The 22009-nt window shown below is 38.9% G+C and overlaps 1 protein-coding gene across 1 annotated transcript in view; it reads right to left on the bottom strand.

Annotated features, from left to right (window-relative positions):
* Positions 1-22009, bottom strand: part of rnf13 (ring finger protein 13) — an 83868-nt gene that overhangs the window by 15362 nt on the left and 46497 nt on the right. The window contains exons 5-8 of the mRNA XM_057840267.1: positions 14994-15081; positions 7682-7772; positions 5902-6007; positions 5668-5761 (exon numbers count right to left, since the gene is read on the bottom strand). Of these exons, the coding sequence (XP_057696250.1) occupies positions 5668-5761; positions 5902-6007; positions 7682-7772; positions 14994-15081 (379 nt within the window). The remainder of the gene's footprint in view (positions 1-5667; positions 5762-5901; positions 6008-7681; positions 7773-14993; positions 15082-22009) is intronic.

The raw sequence follows: 22009 nt of genomic DNA, 5'->3' as shown, positions 1-22009 counted from the left end.
ATCACAGTCACCTTTTTTTCTAGGTATGTCCCGATCAGATCACGTGATCGGAAATCAGGCCGATCACACCATTTTTCAGAGGATCGGAATCTGGTGAAAGGGATCGAGCTTTTAATTAAATAAATATATTTTTGTTTTTCTGCTTCATGCTCGTACAGCCTCTCACTCTCCCTCCCACTGCTTTTCTTGGTCAGCAGCGCACTGGAGTTTGCTTGTTATAGTTAACGATGATTGAGAGGAGTTGAAGCTTTGATCTTGCCAGAGAAGCTTCGGAGCACTACCTTCAAGAGCGCCGAATGCGTCAATCATGGTTTAGCTTATTAAACACAAGCAATAGTTTGCTGTGGCAACTCATTATGTGTGTGTAAGTGAGCGGCTGTTCTCAGCACAGTGAGCAGATTTGAGTGGACTCACTCAATGAAGCATTTATAAAGACAAGCATTTTTCTATGTTATTTTTGTTTAAAAATAATTCACATAACACCCTAAATAGTTATAGTTTGGGATGTCCCGATTAGGGTTGGGCATCATTTGAATTTGAATGGTTCCCGGTTACGATTCAATGTTTCGATTCCAGATCCAAACGATTCTCAATTCAGATTCTTTTAATCGGCAGGGTAAAAAAAATTGCATAGTTTATATTCATTTCTTAACTTCGATTATTTTATAAATTATATGAACTTTCAATTAATGTTGCTATGAATTTCTCACAGGGTTATTTTTACCTTGTCTATAAATATCAGTCGTTGAACTTGAATACGATGAAGTTTCTTTCCAAAGGAGTGCACTTTCACAAGGATGTTTATTTTTCAAAAGCTCACGGCGAAAACTAGACACATTCTTTTGCCTATGTTTTAGAGTGTTTGCATTGTTTGTTTTAAGGGGTATTTCTATAAGTTTGGTAAGGGCTGAAATCTTGCAGATGTCAGACGGGTGTTCTGTCCCTTGATCTTTTTTTTTTTTTTTTTTTTTTTTTTTTTAAATAAAACCTGTCCTGTTCAGCTGTTTGACACAGAGAATGGAAGTCTAAGTGCCCGGATTCTGAACAGTTTTAATGTTTCACATGGAGAGTCTGACATACTCCCATTGTGATCATTCAATGCGCAGCCCATCCCTCCTCCCGCCGCCCAGCAAAGGAGCCACCGTCCGCCCCCCGGGACCCAGGGTGGTCCCCCGGGCCACCCGCGCGCCCATCAACCGGCCTTCAGGGATGGCAGGAGGTCCCTTGTCCCTTGTCCCTTGATCTTAAAGTTTGACTACTTTTTAAGTTTGATTTCTTAATAAACTGATATATTGTTCATCCGTCCACAAGATGTCACTACTGTAACTCCGGACTGTACAGTTTTTCTTTGGTTTTGCTATGTGCGCTTGGCTTACCCTAGAGGTGACTTATTGAAAGCAGCAGACAAAAAGAACACTACTTTAGCTGGAAAAGAATCCTTGAAGTGTACAGACGCTACACACCTGCTCTGCACTACACATCATTGGGAACGTTTGATAAAACTAAATCTGTAAGTTTGCACATTTTAACAGAGGGTCTGCTATAATTTCAGTGTGTTTATTCTGTTACCTTGTTGTAATTTATGTGAAGCAAAGCAACACGTTTTTGTGCTAAGCTAAATTAGCCACTTGTTTGGCAGCTATTTTTTTCCGGCCGGCGGTCAGGGCATCGAAACTTGGAATCGAAATTTTAAAACATTCGAACGGTTCCGGGAGAACCTGAGTGTTAGCCCCGGATCCCATCGATGCTCGATGCCCAACCCTAATAGTTAGGGATGTCCCGATCGCATATTTTTGCAACTGAGTCACCTGATTTTGAGAATCTGCCGATACAGTCCCAATCTGATATCGAGTTTATTTTTCTTTTTACAAAAGTTCCAAAGATGTTACAGTACTTTATTGTTTACAGTGCTTCATCTTCTGCTTTTTCTGTGAGTGTGCGGAGTATAGTTTTTTTTTGGCAATGCCATTGTATTTCTGAATTATTTTGTTACTTTTTAGCCCTTAAAAAATATCATCTTTGTTAAATTAAAAACCCGATCCTTTTCACCTGATTCTGATCATTTGAAAAATGGCGTGATTAGCCTGGTTTCCGATCACGTGATCGGATCGGTGACATCCCTAGTTATAATTAGAGCAGGGAATCTTTGGGCACCTAACAATTCGATTACGAATACGATTCAGAGGCTCCGATTCGATTATAAAACGATTATTGATGCACCCCCCTCCTTTTTTTTATTTTTATTTTTTTATGTTTTGTACATTAGTTCCAAAATTGTTCAAAAATCCTCTCAGGCTAAACCAAACTACTATTTCAGTATCAAGTTAACATATAACAGTAAACAAATATACAAAAATAACAGTAAATAAAAAACTCCAGTCCCCGTTCTGTATCAGCAGCTTTAAACTACATTCAATTAAATTAATGTTGTGAATCAACTGTTACAGTTGTTAAAATTGCTCTCGTTATTCCATAATTTCCCTTTGTCTACTTTTGTTAAAGTTTTAACACTATTTCATCATTTAAAGATAGATTCAAGACAAGATTCTGCCGATTTAGGAGTATTTTAGATAAAAAGTTAATTAGGTTCGCTACAACAGAGCCTTCTAGAGAGGTCTACTGCTTTAAGATGGCGGCTGTTTACTTACGCCGGAGAGTCTGTCATTTCGCATCTCTGTTCAATAATACATGGTCCAACACTGACGTCGTCTGTCATTTTGCATCTAGTTCTACACATATATGATATCTACTGTAGCCGTATGTTTGTAGCAACTAGCACCTGGGCGTTCTTTGTAGCGGCTGTCAGCCGCAGTCAGGTATGATTGTTTTTTTTTATCTAGCGGCATGAGTTGAACATGATATTTACTCTCGGTCCGTTCCTCATTGCGTCCCAAAGACCGCGCTGACTGTGTTTTACTTCCGCTGTACCTGGTATAATTTAATAATCGGAATTTGGATATTTGTGAATCGTTGTCAAATCTTCCACGGCCGAACCGCGAATAATCTAAGAATCGGAAATTTTGCACTCCTCTAGTTATAATAGTCACATAATGCGTATCCAAGTTAACGTTAGCCCCGACGACTACGGTGGCCGCACACTCATTTGTAATGGTGTGCTAATAACATACTATTATTTGTATTGTGGTACAATTCGAAGCCACTGTAGACATTTTATATTGTGGTATGTGCTTTGGTGTTTACAGTTCAATATAGCCGTTTCAGAATGGTCATCATACGCCCGTAAAAAGTTGTTTTCTACAAATGTAGTGCAAAGTGTTGCTTTTGTCTTTCCCTGCACCCAAGCATGAACACTTCAGCCAACTTGTCATTTATTTACACTTCAAATCAACCAGACCAGCGTTGCATGGTGTACTTGGTCATACATTAGCCAAAGTATACACCTTACTTTACTTTGTTATAGCTGAATTGCGCACAAGTGGAGAAAAATGTCTGTCACGTGTCTATAGAAACACAGGAAAAGAACTACTTTTTCTCATACATTTGTTACAGCACACTCGCAGTACGGGGACACGCGAAGAAGCAACACTGCTTTGAACCAAAGGTGAAGTGACAAAATAGCATTACATGGACACGTGCTGTAATGAAAGTTTGTGTTCTGAAAGAAGGATATGGTCAAAAATGTTCACTTCCAAAAGTCAACTTCTTCAAAAATAGATTTATAAAACATGATGTTATCAAAAAGGTGCAAACGTAGTGTTTTATTAATTTGTTTTATAGTGTCATGTTAAAGGCAAAATTTTAGATAATGTCTACAAAGCTGGTATACTTGCAAGGAAGATCATTAAAAAGTAATACAAATCCATGATTTGTGATTTACCGTAATTTTCGGACTATAAGGCGCAACTGACTATAAGCAGCCACCACCCAAATTTGACACGAAAATGGCATATGTTCATAGATAGGCCGCACTGGACTATGAGCCGCAGCTGTCCTCATTGTATTATGGGATATTTACACCAAAAGATATTAACTGTTAACACTTTATTTGACAGCGGCATCATAAGATGTCATAAGACCAAATAAACCACCATGAAGCTTTGCAGCCAATTGGTTCAAAGCTTCATGGTGGTTCATTTGAAGCATCTTGAAGCAATGAAGCTTTGAACCAATTGGCTGCAAAGCTTAATTGCTCCAAGAAACTTCATTTGGCCATCACTGCTCCTTTGGAGGAGGCAGTCAACCTCTGCTGCTACCTGCTGTCAACACTGTTGTCGTCCAACATGCCTCCGAGCATGCATTGCAATGCTACAGATGTAAATAACAATCAAAATTCATGCTCCGTGCTAATTATTTCTTCAGTTACTGTTCCAGTTGTTTCATTTATTGCTAGTTATGGTATATGGTAACACTTTATTTCACAGTGACGCCATAAGACTGTCATAAGACAATCATAATTATGACGTGACACTGTCATGAGCATTAAATAATGCTTATAAAAGATGTTATTTAGTGTCATCTGGCAAATTATCTCACTTTTGAATGGATGTACTGGAAAGGATCCGAGCTGGACATAAATAGAGTTAGTGGCATAATTTGCCGGATCACACTTAATTACATCTATTATAAACATTCGAATAGTAATGCTCAAGATTGTGTCATGTCATAATTATGACGGTCTTATGACGCCGCTGTCAAATAAAGTGTTACCATCTTAACCCAAATAAATCCACAAATAATACGCACTGGACTATAAGCCACAGGATACAAAATGAGGCGAAAAAAGTAGTGGCTTACATTCCGAAAATTATGGTAATTAAGATACTTAGTCCTAAGAAGTCAGTACCTAGATAAAGTAACCTCAATTGGCTAATTACTGCTCTACTTCCTGTTTTAAACTAGCCAGTTCCTTTTGCAGTCTTCGGCAAATAAGCATCTATAATGAATTTTATCACATTGCTCACTTTTGGGCTCCCTACATACTCAGTCATCATTTGGTTCCCCGCCAAGCAAGCCTTTTACAAACGATTAGTCTCACATTTGGTGTCTCCTCCCTGTCACCCAATACTCTGACTCAGCTCGCTTCGTCATACAGATGGAAGAAGGAAACTTGGAGCATACGCTACGTGCCAGAACATCAATCCAGCACCACACGCTGTGTTTGGCTTGCAAGAGAAAGGAGCCCCATGGCTCACAACCTCCTCAATTAGCAGAATTACAACTAAACATTACATTTAAAACAAAAACCTTGTGTATTACGACAAAAGACAGAATTTCTTATTCCCCCCCGAACAAGCCATATGCCGCATATTCTTTCATTTGCTCTGCAAATTACACAGTGTCTAGTTGGTATGTTTGCTATGATTTTTGTTTTCATAGCTGACATGTTAAGCCTGATCAGGGGGTGTCCTGAGCTAAACTTGATTAACTGTCCCACTTAGCAAAAGAAAGAAAAAACGTCTTATGTGTCATCAAACTAATAAACTGTTTCCACTCAGCACCAAGAAACCACAGTTTGGCCTGACAACACATTTGTGTGTGTCCACTGTCTACACAATATACCTCCGATCACCCAGGGAGAGCTTTAAAAGAAAAAGACATTTGAGACTGTTATAATCCGATTAGCACCAAGGTGGAATCGTGAGAAAGCACATGCAGTATAGAGACAAATCTTTACAATACTTAGAAAAATGGGAAGAGGTTAATTACCTTTTTTGTACTTGTGGATGGGAAGTTTCTTCAACTGATCTTTTCGTAAGCGGCTCCTCCTAGCCCTGTGCCGATCTTGAACGAACTTTGTGATCTTGGTACAATGAATCCATAAAAAAATGTTTCCATTACTAAATCACAATATTTCTCTTCATTTGCACTACATATAAATGGACAGGAGTTGCATGACCAGTCTGATCCATTGGAGAAGTTTTATTCCAATAAGGCACCTACCATGAAGACAACAATGAGGATGAGGCAGATTCCAACGATGATGAGGAAGGGGATCAAGTAGAACTCAAGTGGCAGGCTGAAGTCAGGCATGAGGATCACGCGGCCTCTAAAGAAGCCAAGTCACATTGTTAGAGAGAAAAAATGATTTAAAACAGCAGGTAATATCCAGACTACTGTATAGTGCTAGCCAAAAGTATTGGCACCCCTGCAATTCTGTCAGATAATGTTCAATTTCCCCCAGAAATTATTGCAATTACAAATGCTTTGGTCGTAACATCTTCATTTATTTTGCTTGCAATGAAAAACACAAAAAAGAATGAATTTTTTTTTTTTAAATCATTATCATTTTACACAAAACCGCAAAAAATTGGCCAGACAAAAGTATTGGCACCCTCAGCCCAATACTTGGTAGCACAACCGTTAGACAAAATAACTGCGAACAACTTCTTCCGGTATCCATCAAGGAGTTTCTTACAATGCTCTGCTGGAATCTTAGACCATTCTTCTTTCGCCAAATGCTCCAGGTCTCTGAGATTTGAAGTGTGTCTTCTTTAAACTGCCATTTTCAGATCTCTCCACAGGTGTTCTATTGGGTTCAGGTCTGGAATACATTGCTGGCCACTTTAAAAGTCTTCAGTGCTTTCTCTCAAACCATTTTCTAGTGCTTTTTGAAGTGTGTTCTGGGTCATTTTCCTGCTGGAAGACATAGCTGAGGGGGAGACAACTTTCTCACATTGGACCCTACATTATGCTACAAAATTTGTTGGTAGTCTTCAGATTTCATAATGCCATGTACACGGTCAAGCAGTCCAGTGTCAGAGGCAGCAAAGCAACCCCAAAACATCAGGGAACCTCCGCCATGTTTGACTGTGAGGACTTTTCTTTGAAGGCCTCGTTTTTTCCCCTGTAAACTCTATGTTGATGCCTTTTCCCAAAAAGCTCTACTTTTGTCTCACCTGACCAGAGAACATTCTTCCAAAACGTTTTGGCAAACTCCAGCCTGGCTTTTTTATGTCTCTGCGTCAGAAGTGGCGCCTTCCTGGGTATCCTACCATAATGTCCCTTTACATTCAGATGCCGACGGATAGTACGGGTTGATTGCAGGACAGCTTGAACTTGTTTGGATGTTAGTCGAGGTTCTTTATCCACCATCCGCACAATCTTTCGTTGAAATCTCTTGTCAATTTTTGTTTTCCGTCCACATCAGGTTAGCCACAGTGCCATGGGCTTTACACTTATTGATGACACTGCGCACGGTAGACACAGGAACATTCAGGTCTTTGGGGATGGGCTTGTAGCCTTGAGATTTCCCATGCTTCCTTACAATTTTGCTTCTCAAGACAGTTCTTTAGTCTTCTTTCTTTTCTCCATGCTCAATGTGGTACACACAAGGACACAGGACGAATGTTGAGTCAACTTTAATCCATTTTAACTGGATGGAAGTGTGATTTAGTTATTGCCACCACCTGTTATGTGCCACAGGTAAGTAACAGGTGCTGTTAATTACACAAATTAGTGAAGCATCACATGATTTTTCAAAAGGGGGCCAATACTTTTGTCCGGCCCATTTTGATTTTTGTGTAAAATGATAATGATTCAATTTTTTTTCCCATTCTCTTTTGTGTTTTTTCATTGCAAGCAAAATAAATGAAGATATTACTACCAAAGCATTTGTAATTGCAATCATTTTCTGGGAGAAATTGAGCATTATCTGACAGAATTGCAGGGGTGCCAATACTTTTGGCCAGCACTGTATATACTGCATTTAACATCAATTTACCCTTTGTCAAATAGGTATTCTTCCTTTAGAGAGTTGGCTGTCCCTTCGCTCACAAAAACAGATGGAATATCGATCTGTTTCATGACATCCACTAGAAACGAGATGCAAAAGTAAAGCAGAATTTGAGTCAGATCAAATCAGTATTTGTTATATTAAAGCTTAAATACAAAAACAAGCGGTGAGTAAAGCATGGCCTCATGCATACTGTTTTGACTTGAGTTTAACTAGTCCCAAAAGTTTGTCCCACATCTTTCTCTTCTTTGTATTCCTATTTCCAATGTCTCCATTTGGTTAAACAGCACCAAGTCAAGTAGGGGTGTGACAAAATATCGAAATGGTGATATATCATGATAGTTTGCATTCCAAAAGGTTATCGATACGCTCATCCCAAGAATCGAGATATCATTTTAAAAAGGTGTCAATGTTTAAAAAAAAAAAAAAAAAAAAAAAAAAAGACGAAGGACCCAACAAGTTGCTACCAAAATCTCCAAAACCACCATAATAGTAACTCTATGGCTGCCATTGACTGTGCTCGACGCTCAATCCATTAAGATCGGGAAGGACAAATGAAATTTGTTCATTCCAAACCTAAACCAGAGCATTCATCGCCTCATAAAACCAGAGCATTCATTGTCACTCTTTCCGATTTTAGGGGCATTTACAGGTCCTGTTGAGTTTCGGTCACTGCCTACTAGAGGTGGGAATCTTGGGGCACCTAACGATTCGATTATAAATCGATTATTGATGCCCCCCCACCCCCCCCAGCAATTAGCTGCTTTACAAAAATCCTCTCAGGGTTAAATAAACTACTAATTCACTATTAAGTTAACTGTTCAAAACAGTAAATAAAATGCTAAATACTAAATAAGTCCCCATTCTGTATCAGCAGCTTTAAACTACATACAATTACTTTAATGTTGTGAATCAACCGTTAAAGTTGTTAAAATTGCTTCCGTTATTCCATAATTTCCCTTCTGTCTACTTTTGACATGTGAAAGTTTAAAAAAACTGTTTCACCATTTAAAGATAGATTCAAGTCAAGATTTTGCCGATTTAGGAGTATTTTAGATAAAAAGTTAATTAGGTTCGTTTGGAAGTTCGCTACAACAGCCTTCCAGAGAAGTCTATGTACTGCTTTGAGATGGCGGCTGTTTACCAACGCCGGCGAGTCTGTCATTTCGCATCTAGTTTTCTACACACGTGCTAACGCCGGCAAGTCTGTAATTTCAAATCTAGTTTTATATACAAGTGATATCTACCGTAGCATTATCTGGGCGTACTTTGTAGTGGCTGTCGGCCGCAGTCAGGTATTATTGGTTTATTATCCAGCGGCATGTGTTGAGCATGATGTTTACTCTCGGTCCGTTCCTAATTGCATCCCGAAGACCGCGCTGACTGTGTTTTAGTTCTGCTTTACTTGCCATATTTCAATAATGGGAATTTGGATGTTTGTGAATTGTTCTCGAATCTTCCAAGGCCGGATCACGAATAATTTAAGAATCGGAAATTTCGCACACCTCTACTGCCTACTCATTCTCGGGTCACTTCCTGTTCTGTAACCCAAAATCAATAGGAAATGACACATAAAATGCCCCAAAATCAACAGGTAATGACTGAAAATAAACAGGTAATGACCTGAAATGGCCCAATATTCCTTCGTTTTCTGGCATTGGATGGCACTGACAGCCATAGAGATGAGAGGGGTCAATTCGCTGCAACCCTCCCACTTCAAATGTATTGGACGACCAATGTATTGATAATCGTTGTATCGCCACATCGTGAGATCGTTATCGTGAGCTTTGTATCGCAAATCGTATCGTATCGTGAGGTACCAAGAGGTTCCTACCCCTAAAGTCAAGTAAAGCTGAGAAGAGCTGAGTTGTACCGTGCTATGCCCAAGTGAGTATCAAGGCACTTCAACCTTTGTCTAATGAATTGCTTAAAAAATGTATTAGCCCACAATATTTGTGCGTTTGCCCTGAAATGCAGTATGTGAGTCTTGACTAGAGATGTCCCGATCCGATTTTTGGATCGGATCGGACGCCGATATGGGCAAAAAAATGTGCACTGGTATCGGATCGGCCAACACGGAAAAATTCCGATCCAGACTTCCGATCCATTTTTTTTAAAAATCCGGTCCAATTTTCCAGCGCACCGATTTACATAATCCATTCCAGTTTTTGCTTCGGTTTCCCTAAAATCCGGTCCGCATTTTACGGCACACCTTCAACACACTACATTTACATTACCGTCTCCCAATTTACCGAGAGACTATCGGTAAAAATGTCAGCTGTGTGGGATCATTTCACCTTAAAGGACGACTAAGACGAAGAGGCAGAGTGCAACATATGCCACAAAAAAGTCAAGCGTGGTGGTAAAGATGTAAGAAGTTTTAATACAACCAACCTAATCAAGCATTTAGTGAAATACCACCACAAACAATATAAGAAGTATGTTAAGAAAACCGAAGACAAAAAGAAAGGTCCTACGCAACTAACACCGGCAGAAACTTTTGCTATGCGTGACAAACTGGCACTCGACAGTCCCAAAGCCCAGGGAATAACAAGAGTCATTGCCGAAGAACTCATTCTGGATGACGAGCCATTATCTCTCGTGAGTAAAGACGCAGCATCCAACACTTAGAACCACGGTATAACATGCCCAGCCGTCATTACATCCTTGAGCGATTCGGCCATGGAAGATTCGAGAACGAGTCACAAACATCCAAATTCCAATTATTGAAATATGTCAAGTAAAGCGGAACTAATACACAGCGCGGTCTTCGGGACGCAATGAGAAACGGACGGCATTGCGTCCCGAGAGTAAACATAATGCTTGTCATAGACCCGGGTAATGCCAATGCTCAACTCACGGCTTTAGCTCAACTCATGCCGCTGGATAAAAAACACAAGAATACCTGACTACTGCTGCTGACAGCCGCTACAAACTACGTCAACATCGTTTTACTGTAGATAATAGATATCATATGTATATAGAACTAGATGCAAAATGACAGACATTAGCAACATTGAAGTATTGAAAACTAGTTGTGTTAGCAAACAGCCGCCATCTTAAAGCACGAGACTTCCCTAGTAGGCTGTTGTGAACCATCCAAGCGAACCTAATTAACTTTTTATCTAAAATACTCCTAAATCGGCAAAATCATGACTTGAATCTATCTTCAAAACAGTTTTAAAACTTTCACATGTCGAAAGTAGACAGAAAGGAAATTATGGAATAACGGGAGCAATTTTAACAACTTCAACAGTTGATTCGCAAAATTAAATGAATTGAATGTAGTTTAAAGCTGCTGATACAGAATGGGGACTTTACTGTTTTAAAATGTTAACTTGATACTGAAATAGTCGTTTATTTAAACCGGAGAGGCTTTTTATACAATTTTTGTAACTAATGCACGAAACATTAAAAGCATCTAATAGCTTGGGGGGTTTGTGGGATTTTCCACTGAGGTTGTTTATGTGTTTTGCTTTTTTTAAAACAGTTTACAATATTATTTGCACGTTTTACTGACTGACTATGCCATTTCTGTTTGTTATTTATAATGTTTTGTTTGTCACTGAATAAACAGGTCAGTTTCTTGTTACCAACCGTTGTGTGTTATTCAAACTCACCTAATTCAGCTAGCTAGTTGTTATCAAGAGTACTAAAACCTCTTTCAACATGAGTCTGACAACTAAGTAAGGAGGCTAAATAACTTTAAACTTTAACACATGCTCAGATAGGCCGGTATCGGTATCGGCCATTATCATATCGGATTGAAAGTGCAAAACAATATCGGTTTCGGATCAGAAGTGCAAAAACCTGGATCATCCTGGACATCCCTAGTCTTGACAGCATCTTTTTGCCTCAGTATGTGAAACTGTCAAGACAAATGTCACCAATAATGACCCAGCTTAGGTTAAGCCGTTGTAAATGTGGGTCGTGTCGAGCTGCTTTCTGACCTTGTGAACATGTCGGAGGTTCTCTTCAATTAGCAAAGAGATGCTGGTATGTGCAAACTATTACCCTTAGGTGAGGATGGTCGAAAGCAGCCTCTGAAGTGGGTGTTTGTGCAAAAAAATATTTTTAAGCTTAACTACGAAACATTTGTCATCAGAGTGTATGGCTCTGTTGTACACTGGATTTTGAACATGTCAAAGAAATCACTATTTGCAGGTGACTGGTTACTCTGCTAATCATGTCAGGCCTAACTGTTATAAAAAATAAAAACAGAGGCTGAGAGCTGTTGATGAAGATTCCTGCCAGGGTATCAGATTTGGGTTCATGTAAACCTGCTCAAGTTTCACACTGAGTAAGTATAAATATTGAGAAACTGTTTTATAAATAAATATACTGTACAGAAAGTAATTTTGGAACATTTTTGGTTTGTGGTGTGCCGCAAGATTTTTTCCAATGTAAAAATGTGCTGTTACTCAGAAAATGTTGAAAAACACTGTCTTAGAGCATGATTTCTCTGAGACTTAATTCCCAAATATTTTTGGACACGATAGGAAAAAAAATCAATGTCTAATGGGTTTCATTGCTCCCTGCCATGTTATCCATTGGGTGGGGCAAGCTTTTGTGTATGTTCTGTGGGGTTGCAGCTATCGATTATTTTAGTAGTCGATTAATCAATGAACTAGTTAGTTCAAATAATCGAGTAATGTGATAAGGAACATAAAAAAAATTTAACTGCGTGGAGCCTCAAACGGTATAAAAAAAAATTTTTAAATGAAGATCTAAGTACAACAAACAAACAATTAGCTAATTTAAATAGCAAAGATCTGCTAGCCCAAATGCTATAAAATGTTAACTTTTTTTTTTTACAATGCTCTTAACAAATGGTTCAAACACATATTCCCACAAAAAAAAACGGCTACATATGTATATCTATGAACTAATGTACGAATGCATTAAAAAACATTAGCTCAAACAAAAACTTATGATGGTCTTAACAGGAAGCAGTTGGATTAGCCATGTGAAATGAGTTGTTATATTCACTGTCGCAACTAGAGGGCAGTGTATCCACCCAAATCAATACATCTAAATGCAAACACTTTCAAAACAAACCATCACAACGTCACTTTAATTAAAAGTATACTTGAAGCAGCAAAATGTTATTCCAATCTTTTTCTAATCGAATTACTCGAGTTAATCGATTAATCGTTGCAGAGCTAATGTAGTGTATGTTTGTGATACTGGAGCAGGGTGGAGAGCTGCCAAGTGTTTTTGAGAAATCATCCGCATCTTCCGAAGAGATTTTATTTAAAATATACAGTGGTACCTCTACATACGAATTTAATTCGTTCCAGGACCTTGTTTGTAAGTCGAAATGGTCGTATGTCAAGCAGGATTTTCCCATAGGAATACATTATAATTCCATTAATTCGTTCCAAAGCCTAAAAACATACACTAAATTCTTAATAAATACTGCTGGCACTGTTACAAATGGCAATTAAACATAGAAAAACAAATAAGTTATAAATAAATAATTCAGAATAATATAATAATAAGAAGAATAATTAATAATTATTCCTGTAAATAATGTAACGAATCGGATTCTAATATGGCGGACACTTTTTACTGTCCCTGAACGCACCGCGAAGCTGACGTCTCAGTGAGATAGGTCGGTGCGGTAGAGATAATACTTTCGTTTTCTTGAGAGCAGTCAACTGCTTAAGACAATGGGCGTTTTGTGTTGGATAAGTTCTTAAATAAATGATAAAAACGTGACGAAGCTGGCGATTTCCTTGGCAATGTTACCACAATAATAATAGTCACCTTAACTTATAAATAGTGGCGAACGGTGGTCGGAAGAGGACCATGGAGCTGTATTGTTGAGCCAGTTCAGGGACGCGCACCCCAAGCTCATATTTTTCTATAACTTGCATCTTCATTTCAAAGGTAAGCATCACTTTTTTCCTTGTTTCTCCAACTGTATCAACTTTTTTTGAAAACTGTGTTGATTTCTCACAACAGAAAATCCACCGTGCGTTCGTTTGCAGTGCTGTCATGTCGTCGTATTTCGAGCATGTCGTCGGATGTAGAAACAAATGGCGAGTCAAGTTTTACGTCGGATGTCGAAAAGATCGTGTGTCGAAGCAATCGTATGTCGAGGTACCACTGTATTGGTAATTAATTCTTAATATCTTCAGATGCTCCAGTCATTGTCAATGGCAAAATCTTTTTAAACTTGCCAATATGTCAGTAAGGTAAACCAGGTAAGTATCTAATTTGTTTTACAGCAGGTCTTGAATACAAAGCACTTTCAATAGCTTCTGGTAAGCCATAGACCTATTCAAGTCTCGTCCATATCTAGTGTCAGACCAACAAACAGATGTGTGATGTTCTATTCCCTTTTTAACATGTTGGAAAGATTTAGTTACTTGACCATCATTTTATTTGCTGTAAAAGTAAAGTCAAGGTGGCGTGGTGTGCCAACATAACTGTGGGGAAATTAATTAGTTTTATGTATAAGAAAGTTAATGGTCCCATTATCTCTGCTTTTAACATGGCGAAATCAGCTTCTGTTCTGTGATAGACAACATCTGGGGCTGCTTACAATGATGCCTTTTTCATTTTAGCACTAATTTATTCCTCAAGGTAGCATAATCTAGCTCTTACGGCTGCATCCATGCTCGCTTTGGCAATGCATGATTTTGCTGTTCTTTTGCACCCAATCTAATGCTTGTTCATTGTGAATGAGATTCACAGACAACTAAACTCTTCTGAAAGGAACACATGAATGCTGTGTTTGGCAGGAAGACTGTAAAACTAAAGTACCGATGGATGAACAATTCACGTGGAATTACTTGACTGCAGTGGGGGCAGCAGGCAAAGTGGAAAAACATAAGGGAAGGGATGAGCTGTATTTAACCGTGCGGTTCTTGACCTCCATACATCTGACCAACCACTGTACATGAAATTGCAGCAATTACATGAGCTTCTGTATCTGAAAGTACCAGGAGCTTTCATCGGGTGTGAAAGGAGAGGTGATTAAATGCAGTTTTCCCCTACAAAGGTACAAGAAGAAACATGCCCAGCAGGTATGCAACAGTGTTCTCCACGTCTTCATGATAATTCATGACTCGACTGCGCCCCTTCAAGTGAGGACAAGGGACAGATACTCTCGCGGTGACTAAAGTGGGCTGTGCTCAGCTGCTGCAGGGTATCGCAACATTCCGAGAAAACATCTTGAGACTTGAGTATGCCTCCTTATCTGAACTGTCCTTGGGCTGGGCATGGAGACAGCTATTAAAGATGGTGCATGCTTATGTACAGGAAAAGGGAAACAAAGTGCCAGTACACTTACAATCATTGGAACTCATGCTGATCAAGTCATCAGAGTCCACATTGTGAACAATGGCTGCCTTGTATCCAGCTTTCTGTGCATTGAGGACCTGGGGGGAAAAAAAAAATCAACCGATGAGCAGACATATTCATTTGCATAGCTTTTAAATAGCATTCAAAAAGCTTCCCTTTTGTTATATTAGAGCCTTACTGCCAAATCGATTTGAAGGCTTTTTCCACTTAAAATTCTATTCTCAACACCTGCTCATTACAGTTAGTCTCTACTTTTTAGATGAACTATTAATAGGAAGCAAATTGAAAATTGGTCACGCAAGGTGGTAGTGTTAAAAATAACGGAGTATAGCATATTGCTGAGAATTAGGTAGAGCATAATGTGCAAAAAGTAATGTGCAAACAACTATATAGTGATGCAGGAAGCCCATTTCCCAAGAGTCTGGACAAGAACCATCATGCTTACTTCACACACTCCCTAGGCTCAGAGCACTCTTTATGACAATATACAATCAACATGCCTATACACGCCCACCCCAAAAACACCAGAAAAGATTCATTAAAGAGAGACTAAAGTCATTTTCCAATATTTTGAACTAGGGATGTCCCGATCCGATCACGTGATCAGAGGTTGGGCCCATCTCGCCAATTTTCAGAGGATCTGAATCAGGTGAAAAGGATCGGTTTTTTTTTGTTTTTTTTTAATTAAAAATTATATACAGTGGAGCAAATAAGTATTTAGTAAACCACCAAATGTGCAAGTTCTCCTACTTGAAAAGATTAGAGAGGCCTGTAATTGTCAACATGGCTAAACCTCAACCATGAGAGACAGAATGGGGGGGGGGGGACTGAAAATCATATTGTTTGATTTTTAAAGAATTTATATCCAAGTTAGAGTGGAAAATAAGTATTTGGTCACCTACAAACAAGCAAGATTTCTGGCTGTCAAAGAGGTCTAACTTCTTCTAACGAGGTCTAACTAGCTCCACTCGTTACCTGTATTAATGGCACCTGTTTTAACCAATTGTCGGTATAAAAGACACCTGTCCACAACCTCAGTAAGTCACACTCCAAACTCCACTATGGCCAAGACCAAAGAGCTGTTGAAGGAGACCAGAGACAAAATTGTAGACCTCCACCAGGCTGGGAATTAAAACGCTTGGTGTAAAGAAATCAACTGTGGGAGCAATTATTAGACAATGGAAGACATACCAGACCACTAATAATCTCCCTCGATCTGGGGCTCCATGCAAGATCTCACCCTGTGGCGTCAAAATGATAACAATAACGCTGAGCAAAAATCCCAGAACCACACGGGGGGACCTACCGAATGACCTACAGAGAGCTGGGACCACAGTAACAAAGGCTACTATCAGTAACACAATGCGCCGCCAGGGACTCAAATCCTGCACTGCCAGACGTGTCCCCCTGCTGAAGAAAGTACACGTCCAGGCCTGTCTGCGGTTCGCTAGAGAGCATTTGGATGATACAGAAGAGGACTGGGAGAATGTGTTATGGTCAAAGGAAACAAAAATAGAACTTTTTGGAAGAAACACCGGTTCTCGTATTTGGAGGAGAAAGAATACTGAATTGCATCTGAAGAACACCATACCCACTGTGAAGCACAGGGGTGGAAAGATCATGCTTTGGGGCTGTTTTTCTGCAAAGGGACCAGGACGACTGATCTGTGTAAAGGAAAGAATGAATAGGGCCATGTATAGAGAGATTTTGAGTGAAAATCTCCTTCCATCAGCAAGGGCATTGAAGATGAGACGTGGCTGGGTCTTTCAGCATGACAATGATCCCAAACACACAGCCAGGGCAACACAGGAGTGGCTTCGTAAGAAGCATTTCAAGGTCCTGGAGTGGCCTAGCCAGTCTCCAGATTTCAAGCCCATAGAAAATCTGTGGAGGGAGTTGAAAGTCCGTGTTGCCCAACGACAGCCCCAAAACATCACTGCTCTAGAGGACATCTGCATGGCGGACTGGGCCAAAATACCATCAACAGTGTGTGAAAAGCTTGTGAAGAGTTACAGAAAACGTTTGGCCTCTGTTATTGCCAACAAAGGGTACATAAAAAAGTATTGAGATGAACTTTTGGTCTTGACCAAATACTTATTTTCCACCATGATTTGCTAATAAAATCTTTAAAAATCAAACAATGTAATTTTCTGTTTTTTTCGCCACATTCTGTCTCTCATGGTTGAGGTTTACCCATGTTGACAATTACAGGCCTCTATAATATTTTCAAGTGGGAGAACTTGCACAATTAGTGGTTGACTAAACACTTATTTGCCCCACTGTATGTATGTTTTTCTGCTTCATGCTCGTACAGCCTCTCACTCTCCCTCCTACTGCTTTTCTTGGTCAGCAGGCAGCTGGAGTTTGCTACTTAAAGTTAACAATGATTGACAGATTTGTATCTTTAATCTGGCGAGTTAAGGCTATTTAGCTGTACGATCAAAGGCACAAATGTGCCAATTATCGTTGAGTCAATCTTCGGTGTCTAGAGGCCTTTCTCGGCAGTATGAGCGTCAAAGCGTGAGTGAATTTGAGTGGACTCACTCATATGAATTACATGAATGTTATGGAGAGTGATTAAAAGTATGCTGTTAAAGGTGATGATGGTGAAAAATGTGGGTGCGCCTACATTTCATGCTGGTGCGTAAGTAAGTAGTAAGTGTGGAGCCTTGGCAGTACATATAGCAATGTTATTTTTTTCCAATATCATTCGGGTCTAATGTATTATTTAGTTTTTACTTTTTAAGGGCTAAAAAGCAACAAAACAATCCAGAAATACAATGGCATTGCCAAAAGTTACAAAAATATATCTGTTTTATACTCCACAAAACGCCTGGAAAAAGCGGAAGAGGAACAACTGTAAAAAGTACAGCATTGTAACATGTTTAGAACTTTTGTTAAAAAAAAAAAATTTAAAAATTAAATTTTTTTTTAAAATATATATATATATTTTTTTTTTACTCTGACTCGGGTCCAAAAATATCCGATCAGGACATCCCTATTTTCCCTAGTTTCATACATAAGAAATGCAAGCGTGCAGTGGTTGAAGTATGATATATGTGTAGTTTTTGTAGTTAATTGAAATTACATTTGCAAGTTAAATCATTCTGCACAAAGTAGGTTTAATAATTTAGTACTTGGTGACATCACATCGTGCCTTAATATGCAAGTATCTGCCCCCTTCATTGTTCCTCCCCGTTCACTAATATTCGGAGCGCTGAGAGTAATATGAGTGATTTCTCCACAAAAATACTTCTAACTACCGGAATTTTTAACAGATTTACCAACGGTTGGTTCACAACAAACCACAATAATATTGCAATGATTCTGGCAGGATTTTGAGAAAGTGTTCGAAACATTCTTAACTCTATGGCTGCTATTGAGGGCGATTGATGTCCAAGCCATTTGCACTGGGAGAACTCTGGGTGCCAGCCAATCCAGTTAAAATGGATTGGTCGAAAACTTGTGATAAACTACCGTATTTTTTGGACGATAAGGCACACCTGACCATATGCCACGACCCACCAAATTCATACGAAAATGGCATTTGTTCATATACAGTGCCTTGCAAAAGTATTTGGCCCCCTTGAACCTTGCAACCTTTCGCCACATTTCAGGCTTCAAACATAAAGATATAAAATTTTAATTTTTTGTCAAGAATCAACAACAAGTGGGACACAATCGTGAAGTGGAACAAAATTTATTGGATAATTTAAACTTTTTTAAAAAATAAAAAACTGAAAAGTGGGGCGTGCAATATTATTCGGCCCCCTTGCGTTAATACTTTGTAGCGCCACTTTTTGCTCCAATTACAGCTGCAAGTCGCTTGGGGTATGTTTCTATCAGTTTTGCACATCGAGAGACTGACATTTTTGCCCATTCTTCCTTGCAAAACAGCTCGAGCTCAGTGAGGTTGGATGGAGAGTGTTTGTGAACAGCAGTCTTCAACTCTTTCCACAGATTCTCGATTGGATTCGGGTCTGGACTTTGAGTTAGCCATTCTAACACCTGGATACGTTTATTTTTGAACCATTCCATTGTAGATTTGGCTTTATGTTTTGGATCATTGTCCTGTTGGAAGATAAATCTCCGTCCCAGTCTCAGGTCTTGTGCAGATACCAACAGGTTTTCTTCCAGAATGTTCCTGTATTTGGCTGCATCCATCTTCCCGTCAATTTTAACCATCTTCCCTGTCCCTGCTGAAGAAAAGCAGGCCCAAACCATGATGCTGCCACCACCATGTTTGACAGTGGGGATGGTGTGTCCAGGGTGATGAGCTGTGTTGCTTTTACGCCAAACATATCGTTTTGCATTGTGGCCAACAAGTTCAATTTTGGTTTCATCTGACCAGAGCACCTTCTTCCACATGTTTGGTGTGTCTCCCAGGTGGCTTGTGGCAAACTTTAAACGAGACTTTTTATGGATATCTTTGAGAAATGGCTTTCTTTTTGCCACTCTTCCATAAAGGCCAGATTTGTGCAGTGTACGACTGATTTTTGTCCTATGGACAGACTCTCCCACCTCAGCTGTAGATCTCTGCAGTTCATCCAGAGTGATCATGGGCCTCTTGGCTGCATCTCTGATCAGTTTTCTCCTTGTTTGAGAAGAAAGTTTGAAAGGACGGCCGGGTCTCGGTAGATTTGCAGTGGTCTGATGCTCCTTCCATTTCAATATGATGGCTTGCACAGTGCTCCTTGAGATGTTTAAAGCTTGGGAAATCTTTTTGTATCCAAATCCGGCTTTAAACTTCTCCACAACAGTATCTCGGACCTGCCTGGTGTGTTCCTTGGTTTTCATAATGCTCTCTGCACTTTAAACAGAACCCTGAGACTATCACAGAGCAGGTGCATTTATACGGAGACTTGATTACACACAGGTGGATTCTATTTATCATCATCGGTCATTTAGGACAACATTGGATCATTCAGAGATCCTCACTGAACTTCTGGAGTGAGTTTGCTGCACTGAAAGTAAAGGGGCCGAATAATATTGCACGCCCCACTTTTCAGTTTTTTATTTGTTAAAAAAGTTTAAATTATCCAATAAATGTTGTTCCACTTCACGATTGTGTCCCACTTGTTGTTGATTCTTGACAAAAAAATTAAATTTCATATCTTTATGTTTGAGGCCTGAAATGTGGCGAAAGGTTGCAAGATTCAAGGGGGCCAAATACTTTTGCAAGGCACTGTATGTTATTATATAAATGACTGTCACAGACAACGTAAATGTAAATGTCCAGATACATTACAATATTAGAATAACACGAAGTTCAAATAGCAACTGCCACCAGCTACGTGTTAGTGTGTCTAGCATTATAGAAATGTAATGAGAGCTACCGAAGGACATAACGCTGTAATTAGCATGGCTAACAATTTACATCGCATTAAGAGCAGCACACAATTTTTGCAAAACAAATAATTTAATAAAACAAATAGGTGGCGTTACTATTGTGCTCAAATAAAAAGTAGTTTCTATTACGTTAATATGTTTGCCTTTCCCATTTTATACGGCAGTTCAAAAAAAGTAACTTTTACTTTGAATTGATTCTACCTGAGCTACTTTAATTACCTTACCAGCATTTTTATTTGAGGAAAATGTCATCAATGTAACAGTACTTTTACTTGAGCATATGGTTTTGGTACTATTCTCACCCTGCTATTAACTCAGCCACTTTTTTTGGACTTCCAGACTGCACTGGAATAATAAACTAATACTGTACTTTAATTGCACAATAGCAGTGTAAAGTTGCTCACCAAATTTCCATTGACGTATGTGTGTTAAAAACAGAATGTGACTTTAAAAATGGATGTAGAGGGGATCTCCCCAGCGGTGGCAATGACTGCTGTATCATGAATGGGCAGGAAACTGAATGAATGAAACCGTAATAAAGATCTCTCCCATGCGTGGGGCTACAGTCCAGGACAGAAGCTGTGGCATCCTGTTCAGCTATTGTTATAGTGGACTCATGGTAGCAGATGTTGTGAAGGAAATAGGATATGACAAAACAATCTTGGAATTATTTGCTTTCTTGCGTTTACAAAGAGAGTGAGGAACTCTTCCAGTTGACTAATTGACCACCAATGTCACAATACAATTTGTCAATTTTCACTTTGTGATTTTTTTTTTTTAAACTAAACAAATGCTGTATAATACACTTTTTAACAAGTACTGTATATCTATTAGCCGAAGAACCACAAAAACCTATTGTAATTTTTAGGGCTGCAGCTATCAAATATTTTAGTAAGCGACTATTCAAATGAAAATTCCATCGATTAATCGGATAAAACATTTTTTTTTTAGGTAAAGAGCAATAATAAATATACATGAGAAAACAAGATATTTCAACTAATATTGAATCCTTTTTAGACAATCATTGTCTTTATTTTGGATGTACATTGTTGAAAACAGCCAACAAGTTGAGATAACAACAAATTCACTGCTTTCACTCAAAAAACTTAGGATCTTATTTTTTTAAAAATCTCAGTTCTTACCTAAAAATGTCATTACGCTGGAGAACACACATCACTTAAAAGTTACGTGTTTTTCCCACGTGTTTCAATTGAATTTCATTTGTGTCAAGCTATTTTTAAGTTCTAGTTAAGTTTTAAGTTAGTCTAAATTGTAAGTCTCGATAGGATTTTGAGTTTTTGCAGTGTTCAAAATAAATGTATGATACCTGTTGTATTGGAGCACATTAGGCACCAGTGCTGCTTGGTGTTTTGTCCAGCAACGACAACCGAGCAGCAATTGACAGTTAGCTTTACTATTAGGACTGGGAACCACAGGGCATCTCACAATACGAGAAGATTCGCGATACAAGGCTCACGATAACAATTATTTCACAACATCGCGATACGGCGATTATTGATATATTGGTCAGAAAATTGAAACATGACATTCTACGATTCAACTCTTAATTATTGCCAAATGTATCACATTTGATACACCTAAAATTTCAGAATTCAGAATTTTGACATTTCTTTTTGCAAAAAAAAAAAAAAAAAA

The sequence above is a fragment of the Corythoichthys intestinalis genome, chromosome 7 (assembly GCF_030265065.1).
Source record: "Corythoichthys intestinalis isolate RoL2023-P3 chromosome 7, ASM3026506v1, whole genome shotgun sequence".
In the NCBI taxonomy this organism is placed as follows: Eukaryota; Metazoa; Chordata; class Actinopteri; order Syngnathiformes; family Syngnathidae; genus Corythoichthys; species Corythoichthys intestinalis.
Note: the sequence above shows the minus strand (reverse complement) of the source record. Positions and strands in the feature narration are given on the sequence as shown.